The sequence below is a fragment of the Gymnodraco acuticeps genome, unplaced genomic scaffold (assembly GCF_902827175.1).
Source record: "Gymnodraco acuticeps unplaced genomic scaffold, fGymAcu1.1, whole genome shotgun sequence".
Lineage (NCBI taxonomy): Eukaryota > Metazoa > Chordata > Actinopteri > Perciformes > Bathydraconidae > Gymnodraco > Gymnodraco acuticeps.
The window spans coordinates 641,787-651,856 of record NW_022992237.1 but is presented as its reverse complement, the minus strand read 5'-3'; the positions used below and the strand labels follow the sequence as shown (position 1 = coordinate 651,856).

Here is a 10,070-nt window from a genome sequence, read left to right as displayed (position 1 = left end):
ATGTTCACTCTCACAGAAACAAAGAGTGGCTTCACTGTGTCCATCAGTAATGTGTCCCCACAGCACGCTGGAGTCTACTGGTGTGGAGTGGAATCAACTGATAAAGAAATAAGTTACCGAGCTGGAAACAGGAAAATACAACTGGAGGTGGAAGGTGAGAAACTAAATGTTATTATGTAAATAGATTAATACGACTGTATAAATACAGTCAATTGTGTATGTGTGTTAGTCTGTCTGCAGCTACTACTGACTTAACTAGGTGTGCAACTATTGGGAGGAATTTACATACTGGTGTGAATATCCCCAGAAATTAACGACTTGATCGCAAGCATGAAAAGAAAGCTGCAGAAATTCCTTCTATATAGATATTTTCTGACACATTTTTTGCATTTTGTCTACCCAGTTAAATACATATCCAAATGTACCTTCTAACAATTCTTATTCTGAGTGAACCTTTCATTTGATAATATAAGATTGAATTGTCTGAGAGTCGTGGTAAGAAAGATTTTTTGATAGCATAATGCTATTTTCTGTGACATTCCTGCATGTTTTTATTTTGTTGTGTTTGTTCATTCATTTGAAAGCTTTCATGTGTAACTTCAATGCACTTGTTTTTTGGTTTCAGTAAAACCTACACCGACATTTCCTGTTTCTTCAACGACTACTGCATTTGCTAAGAGTCGTGGAAAGAGAGCCTTTTTGACATCTTAAGACTTCTGCTGTGGGAAAACGGTGAAATGTTCGGTGAAATTCCTATTTGATATTTTCTTTGTTGTGTGTTTGCAGATGGCTCTGATATCGTCATCCACGCGATCATCTGTGTAGCCGCCGTGCTGCTGCTGCTGCTACTTGTGATCAATTTGATCCTGATCTACAAACGTAAGCATTACTACCGGTTTGGAACATGTTAATCATGCACATGATACACTCAGAACCAGTCACGACAGCTCCATCCTGTAAGCATCTGATTACTTAAAGGCTAAGTAGATAAAATACTTTAGTTTTTGTTATGTCTGGAAGTTGACTTTTAGTCTGAAGAAAATCCTACTTCAAATATTCAAATACAAAATGATCACTTCTTAAATAAATAGTGCAGCAGAGATGCCTGTTGTAAATTAGGAAGACAGAAAGTCCACTGTGTCTCAATGTAATGAACGTGTTGGAATAACTTAGTGTATTTATTTTTGCCTGTTCATGTTTACTTTGTTCTCTGCTTCATCTTTCTGCTAGGATATTCCAAAAACAAAAGAAATGCTGCAGCAGAACAGCACGTCACACAGGTGAGTTCATTAATCATTATCTGTGCTTTGTGGTCATTTAAGCTGGTTGTAGGAGCCTTATTAATTACATTTTATGTCCCTTTGCTTCTATAATGCAAATGAGAAAATAATCCGATACCAACCTGCCGATTCCTCATTGAAGAACAAGTTTCTTATCCACACTGTATAGTCCGTTTAGTATTAGGCTAAAGCTCCTACACTGATGTTTATATTCCTGTAAATATCCAGCAAAAGATAAACTATGAAAACCCCAATGATGCCAGACTCAAGTTTCTTCTTTGTTTGAAATACGAAATAAAAAATCGACACTTATAGTATTATTTGTAATTATTATAAACACACTGTTGAGTAGCTAAAAAAATGTTCACTATATAATATATTTGGAGTATGTACAGTGGAGGAAATAAGTATTTGATCCCTTGCAGATTTTGTAAGTTTGCCGACTAACAAACAAATAAACATTCTATAATTGTAATGGTTTATTTTAACAGTGAGAGAAAGAATATTAAAAATAAAATCCAGAAATTGACATCATGTAAAATAAAAAAATTGATTTGCATTTAACTGTGGGAAATAAGTATTTCATCCCCTCGCAAAACATGTCTTAGTACTTGGTATGAAATGATTTCCCGTGTTATTATTTGATATGCACGAGGATATCTACATATCTGAAGTTGCTTTAAAAGTGTTGATGAAAAGTTGAATTGAATGAATTCTGTTCTCTATTCTTTACTGGAAGGATTATATCTACGAGGAGATACAGGAGCGCCCCCAGAAGCCAGACTCAGGAAATTCATCAACCACGTTTTATTCCACGGCCAACTTTCCCACAAACCCCTCTGCCTCGCAGCGTTACTCTACCATCTACTTTAGAAACGGCTCTGGTGGAGCTGCTGAGGTACTGATGACCAATCCCAGCTCCTCTGCATGTGATTATTCTGCTGTGAAGGACGGAGAGATACCAACCTGCTCTAATGTGAACCAGCCCTCTCCAGCGGACCATCTGTACTCTACCGTCAACAAGACACAGCAGCAATGAGGAAAGACCAGGGAGGGAATTATAATATCTACTAAATGTATGACCATCATTTTAGCTAATTCATGTTTGATGTTATTTACAGTGAGATCCAGATCAGACTTCAGGAATTACACACAGATATTAGGGTGTTAGGACCTGAATCCTGACATTCACTCAATCATCCACTTTGTTTATTGTTGGAAATCGTGAAAAAAGGACTGGAAAATTATTTGAAATAGGTTTTTTTTGGGCATTAGGCAACTTATATTTCATGTCAGACATATTAATATTGTGTCAGTAGAGCAGATTTAATTGTTACAGTAGGGGCGACTGAAAGTGTTACATCTCAAATTGCACAAGAGAACTAACTTGTGAAAGTACAAACTGCCACTTATAGTCAACCAAACGTTATTAAAATAAAAAAGCCTTAAGCTGCATTCAAATGATGCTCGATTTGCTGCTTGCTGAACACGAAGTTGAACGCAGAGCCTCTTGGTGAAAACAGCTAGTTAAGTTTTGTTTCTATAGCTACTTCCCCACTTAATATAGCTGTCATCTGATTGGTTGTGCATCGAAAGGTCAGCAGTAAACATTGTAGAGGTTTAAATAATCTTTACTTTGATCACAGTGCCTCGCTCCATAGAAACACACAGGCAACTTGTGTTTATATTGATAATAAAAAAGGATTACCTTTGAATCGACTGGTCTTAATTATCCTACAGTTGATATTGCAGATGTGTATATGGCACCAAACAATAGTTACAAAGTGCTTTACTGAGAGAATCAAAAATGAATTAATAGAATACAAAATGTATAAAATAGCAGAAGTTTCTGACAGCTCTAGATTGGCTCCTTAGAGACTTTATAGGTGCTTTTTCAAAGAGCTACATTAGTAAAGTTACCTTTTTTACTCATTAGAAACTCAGGCTTGACATCATGTACGTTTTTCTGTTGTAATGTTTTTTTGTAAAAGATGCTTTTTTTTAAATAAACATTCCTGATATCACATTCATTCTTCTTCAAAACAATAAAGGGAAGAACATCTTCTACACTCTCATCTAGTTGTCACAAACCTTTCTAACTCTATAGGGCTCAAACCTCATTATCTAGAACACTTCCCTAAACAACCATAACCAATATTAAAATAACACAGGGAACTACTTAGTGACATTGTTTAACTTTACATTTGCATTGTGATAAACAGTAATGCTTGGATGTTGCTTAAATCGCTTTGTGCAATGTTGAACCAAGTGTCATGGGTTGAGTGAAGCAGGCAGAACCCAAATGCAGAATAAACAGAAAATACCTTTATTTCAAGGTTTTAAATAGGAACAAACAGAACACTACCCCGTGAACACAGTCATAGACTAACAATGACAGACAGAAAAACCAGAACTTAAATACACACAAGACTAATTACACAAACAAGACACAGGTGAGGAGGGAGGAGAAAACACAGGGCACCAGGTGAACACAATCGGGTAATCAGGTAGGAGGGGAAACAGACAGAAAGCAACAGGCAAGACAGGGGGTGAACACTTTTCAAAATAAAACATGAAACCAAAGACAGAAAAAGACAAGACAAAACACAACACAGACAGATCGTGACATTACCCCCCCCCTCAAGGGACGGATCCCAGACGTCCCAAAACACAAAAAGTAAAAAAAAACAAAAAAACGTCCAGCAGGGTAGGTGGAGGAGGACCGGAGGAGGGACACAAAACTAGGGCCACAAGGGTGGGTGGAGGGGGTCTGGAGGACGGGTTTGTGCTGACAGCCTAGGGGCACAGCGGAGGACCCGGAAGTGATCTCGGGCGGACGGCCCGGGGGCAAGGCAGAGTTCATAAAGGGGCGAAGGCCACAGCGGGCGAACTCAGGGGATCGGGCATGAGGGCGAAGGCAGCGGCTGGAAGAGTCAGGGGGCTGGGCCCGAGGGCGAGGCCCGCGGCCGGGAAAGTCAGGGGGGCGGGCTCGAGGGCAAAGACCGCGGCACTCAGGGGGCCGTGCTTGAGGGCGAAGACCGCGGCTGGGGAACTCAGGGTGCCGGACACAAGGACGGGCAGGAGTTGGTGGAACCCCTGGCTGGTCAGGCGTAGACGGGAGCCTGGACGGAACATGGGCTGGTGTCAGTGGGACCCACGACGGAGCAAGGGCTGATGTCGATGGGACACCAAACAGGACAGGACATGGTGTTGGCAGGAAACCCGGCGGAGCACGTGTCGGCGGGACCCCCAACAGGACAGGATATGGTGTTGGCAGGAAACCCGGCGGAGCAGGTGTCGGCGGGACCCCCAACAGGACAGGATATGGTGTTGGCAGGAAACCCGGAGGAGCAGGTGTCGGCGGGACCCCCAACAGGATAGGATCTGGTGATGGCAGGAAATTCGGCGGAGCAGGTGTCGGCTGGAGGCTGTTATATTGTTTTTTTTAATATTGTTTTTGACTTATTGTGTTATTAATAACGTGTGCATACTTAGCCATCCTTTTATTTTTTTCTTGACCTTACCTGCACGATCTGCTGTTCATGAACATTTCCACGATGCGGGACAAATAAAGGACTTCTGATTCTGATGCAAACTAGATCTTCATGAAGGCCATTTGATGAGGCATTCAGAACGTTCCCTATTGCATCAGTAGAGTGTTTGCCATCAGCATCATGAGGATGTGACAGGTGCATTATATTTTAAGCTTTTAAATGATAGGCAGTCTGTGTGTGTAAGAAGCCTCACAATATGCAGAGGAATGATGCACAATAAGGGACACTGAAGTGGAGACTTCTGAGGAGGAGAGGTGGATTGTAAAACTCAGACATGGTGTACACACTACAGGAGAATAGGGTAAACAATAAACTAACAGATATCACCATGAAACCCCCCACTTCATTACGGACATTAACACAGTTATCTTTTACATTACAAGTTTTCTGACATGTCATGTTTAAATATGTTCATGAAGAGTTATGTAATGCTAACTTTTGAGGAGTTTGTTTACCTAAAGTGATGTAGTGTGTGTGTGTGTGTGTGTGTGTGTGTGTGTGTGTGTGTGTGTGTGTGTGTGACAGACAAAGACAGTAAAACGTAATCCTTAATATGGATTTTGGATGTTTGAGTGGATTACAGAAAACATCATTAAATCCCACTTTATTATTATTTATGTTAATTATTATAACGTGTTACATCACATTATTTTTGTATTACTCTGTATATTATATAACCATTTCTTATATTAAATGATCTTATCAAGTTGTTGTGAATGTGTTTGCTAACAGGCCAAAGTTTCTCTCCTCAGGGGACTAAGGAGAAACCTTTTTTGTTGACCGCCTCGGACCAATTACTGAGATAATCACCTCAGCTACTCAGCAGCTCAGGTGAGTGTGTGTTGTGTTTGTGAAAACAGAGCCCCCCCCCCCCCCCCCGCGACTCACTGTGACCACTGGGTCATAATTAGCTCTATGTACACTGGGTGTAGTCCGGAGAGGGGGGAGGGGCTCTAAAGACCCTCATTACATCAGCTTCTGTGGACACGGCTGTGATCTGAATACATTGCATCATATCACTGAGAGGCCAACACACACACACACACACACACACACACACACACACACACACACACACACACACACACACACACACACACACACACACACACACACACACACACACACACACACACACACACACAGGTGTTTGCCTCTCAGCAACATGATGCAACGTTTGCATCCTAGCAGCAGACAAACAAGTGTCCAGCTTCTTCAGAGTGGATCATTACAGGGGAGGGGGGCTTCCTCTCATCATGTCAAAGCTCTCACTAACAAGCTGAGTCACATACGTTGTTTTATTGTTAGTACTGCACGTTGAATCTTAAAACGTAATTGTTGATGGTTGTTTCAGTTGTCTAACTATTGTAAAACACACTACTGACTACTGAATGCTTTCAAGGTTATCGTGCTCACCTGAACACAAGTATAACATATGTAAATGTTCCTACACTTTCACGCATGGAATCAGTAAGTCAATAATTATTCTGTATGAGTGTATTTATATTTACTGATGTACTGAGAGTGTTGAATTCATTGAATATGTTATTCTTATGCAAGATTTTACAAGTATTGATTAACATGGTGTATATGCTAAGGATTATTCTCACTTTCATTATCCTTCAATGTGATGATGCTATATGCTGGCTAGGGCAAGTTTAGCCTTTTTCAGGTCTTCCTCTCCTTCCTTTACCGGTTGATCTTTGAATGCACCTCTCTTTTTGCTTTAGGTGCAAACACAAACATTTGAAATCTGAGTGAAATACTGTTTAAATAACTGAGAGATGCCAGGATTGTGGTGCATGTAGTTTATGAGAAGGTCTTATTTTGTGTACATCACTTCTTCAGTTACTTGGAATGTATATTTACTATTGTCAGGTCCAACTGTGAACGTTTGCCGTTCACATGCATGCAGGTTATTGTGGTTTTTAGTATTGTATGTGTTAGGACATGTTGCAGTTATATTCCGTCCTTTTATCCAGATACAGAAAGCCTGAGTAAGTCTGTGAACTCCTGTTTGAATAACTGAGACAGGCCAGATCTTTGCTGCATGTAGTGTATGTGGAGGTGGGATATTCCCAGCACAATATTGTCACGTGCAAACCTTGGAGATTTTACAATTCACATGCATGCAAGCAGGCTGATTTTGTATTAATATATGAATATTGAGTAACATACAGTATGTTGTTTTATTGTTAGTACCTTGACACAGGCAGATAATCATACTGTATAAATGTGTATACTGCTTCTGCATGCAAGTATTTGTGCAGTTATATGTATTTAACATAAGGAAATAATATATTCTCACTTATATTTGACTTACTTCAAATTAGATTATATTGATTATTGTCTGCTTGTGACCTTTCCTTAAGTCTTGCATCTCCTTTCTATAACTCTTGTTCTTTCTATGAATGTGATCTCTGTTTAGGCCGACTTGCAAACATGAAGGAAGCAATGTGTACGAGTGTGAAATAATGTTTAAATCAATGCGAATTACCATCTTGGTGGTTCATGTAGTTTATGAAACTTTTTTCCTGCCCTACATTTGTGTGCTTCCCTTCTCCAGCTACCTGAAGTTAAATTCAATATTGTCAAGTACAAGTGTTAGGAAGGTCGCAATTCACATGCACGCAGGCTTATTGTGTTTTTGTATTATTGTCGGTGTTGAATTACAACATTTTCCTTTGAACATTTCCGTTATTGTGCATTTATATTCCCCCTTTCTTCGCTTATATAGAGAGCCTGAATAAGTCTGAACTACTGTATGTGGAGGTGAGATTTTCCCAGATGTTATATTTAACATGGTCACATACAACTGTTGGAGATTGCATGCAGGCTGATTTTGTATTAATATCTGAAATCTAGCTAACAACATCTCATTAACAGTTCCTGTATTGTTCCTCTCTTTGGAGCAGACATGAAGAGCAACAGCAGCCTGAACCCTCCCTTCTTTCAGTTGACTCTGTTTGCAGACTTTGGGCCCCTCAGATGCCTGTTCTTCATCTTGTGTCTGTTCATCTATGTGACTATAGTCTCTGCCAACATGGTCATTATTCTGGCAGTGTTCCTGGAGAAGTCTCTGCATCAGCCCATGTATATTTTCATCAGCTGTCTGTGTGTAAACTCTCTGTATGGCTCAGCTGGATTCTTCCCCAGGTTCCTGCAGGACATCGTATCTCACTCTCATTTGGTCTCACGTCCATTATGCTTTATTCAGATCTATGTTATTTACACCTATGCTTGCTGTGAGCTGACCATCCTCACCATCATGGCCTACGACAGATTCATTGCCATCTGTCAGCCCTTACACTACCACAGTAAAATGACCTTGAAATGTGTGCAGGTTCTTGTGCTCGTTGCTGTTTTCTACCCAGTGTTTATTATTGGCTCCTGCCTCTATCTTACTGTTAGATTACCGCTGTGTGGAAATAAACTGAACAGGATGTTCTGCTCTAACTGGCCTGTGGTGCAGCTCTCCTGTGTGGACACCACTCTGAACAACATAGCTGGTCAGTTTGTCACGGTGACGACCATCTTCACCCCCATGTTCTTCGTCCTGTACACATATCTACAGATTCTGCTGGTCTGCAGGAGGAGATCGTCTGAATTCAGAGGAAAGGCGTTACAAACCTGCCTGCCTCACATCATCTCCTTTATGACCTACTCCATCTCTCTCTTCTGCGATGTGTGTTTGACTCGATTTGAGGCTGATCAACTGAATCCAAGCATCACAGTTATTTTGTCTTTAGCGTATCTGATCATTCCCCCCCTGAATAACCCCATAGTGTATGGCCTGGGTCTGCCTCAAATCAAAGGAGTCGTGTTAAGATTTCTGAAGAAGGGCCCTGCTGCTGAAATATAAAAGGAATATGTTGACAATGTTAGATTGTGTTTCCTATTATTTAAAGGGATACATGATTAGATAGAGATCAACATAAAGCACAACAACAATATTGTATATGCTTGATTTAACTCAGATTTGGATTGAATTTCCCTTAAATGTTAAAATATTACTATTCTGTTAAATGTAATAGATTTAAAGTTAGAACACATATTATGTTCTGCCTCTTAATGCATATTTAACCAGTTAAGCCCGAAGGTCCTCCCAGTGGACCCCTCCCACAGTTTTTTTTTTCTCACATGTCTCAGGGCTTCTTAACATTTATGAAACTATTAATGTTTCGTACTCTTTTAAAGGTAAGAAACTCCGCTAACTGATAATAAGAACAATTGTTAGCTAAAAAAAACACAAGAGTAATACCAAGCCTTTGAATTAGCATTGAGCGAAAAAATGCTAACTAATGCTAACGCTTTTTTACACACAACACACGGTAGAAATGCCCTTATTACTATCTTAACTGCACAAACAAGATATATGATTTAAAGCTGAGACTCCACAGATTCCACACATGTAATGTCATCACTGTAAGACCTCAAATTCCTGGAGCTATCAGCCAGAAAAGAGAAAGTAAACAACATCCGGTTCCAAAAATATTACAATAATTACGTCTTACCTTTTTTGATTTGTGATCAAAAGTTGTGTTCAACGGAATAAAAACGCATCTCAAGGTTAATCCAATGTCTTTGTGTCACGTATAATTTTTTACTGATAATCAATCATCATATTTATGGCAATATACTCGGTATAAAGTATTGCCGTCCAGGCTTGCACTTTCAGATATGCTTCATTTGCTTCTCTATTACGTCCGCTATGGTAATGTTTACGTAGATTTGGGAACTGCCCATCGATTCTATTGGTTCTGATGGTTAAGAAAAAGGTGTAAATCACACGAATCGACCAATGGGTTCCAGAGATATGGTCCTGCGTAAAGTATAAAGAATGCCAGCCAGCGTAACAACATTACGCAGCCGACTTCATTTATTGTTTACAACGTAACGAAGAAGGAAATGCAGCAGGACCCAGAGCGCACGGAGCACAGAGCGGACAGCAGATAACGGAATTGCAGTTTTATTGCTTATAGATTATCAGAACATTTCAAAGGGGACACAGCCCCATTGGATATTAATCTATGGATTAACTACATCATCGTTTTTATCGTTTTAATGCCATTGAAGACCAGTTTAGACCGGACAACGAGGAAAGTAAGTCATTGTTAGCCTAGCGCATGTTAGCGCCACTTGTTTTGATGTACGTTTTTGTTGATAACGTCGCAAGTTTGTATCTTTCAGTGTTGAGGTGGGCACCGTTAGATTCTGTGTCTCCTTGCGATCATAA

At 40.0% G+C, this 10,070-nt stretch overlaps 2 protein-coding genes across 2 annotated transcripts; both read left to right on the top strand.

The window, feature by feature from the left end:
• On the top strand, nucleotides 1-3,185 carry LOC117539913. The gene is made up of 4 exons (XM_034206268.1): nucleotides 1-154; nucleotides 787-879; nucleotides 1,231-1,280; nucleotides 2,020-3,185. Exons 1-4 carry the CDS (start codon nucleotides 1-3, stop codon nucleotides 2,317-2,319), a joined length of 597 nt encoding a protein of 198 aa, XP_034062159.1. The 3' UTR covers nucleotides 2,320-3,185.
• Nucleotides 3,186-7,751: 4,566 nt separating this feature from the next.
• On the top strand, nucleotides 7,752-8,696 carry LOC117539912 (olfactory receptor 4E2-like). The gene has a single exon (XM_034206267.1). The coding sequence runs from the start codon at nucleotides 7,752-7,754 to the stop codon at nucleotides 8,694-8,696; it is 945 nt and encodes a 314-aa protein (XP_034062158.1).
• Nucleotides 8,697-10,070: the final 1,374 nt, after the last annotated feature.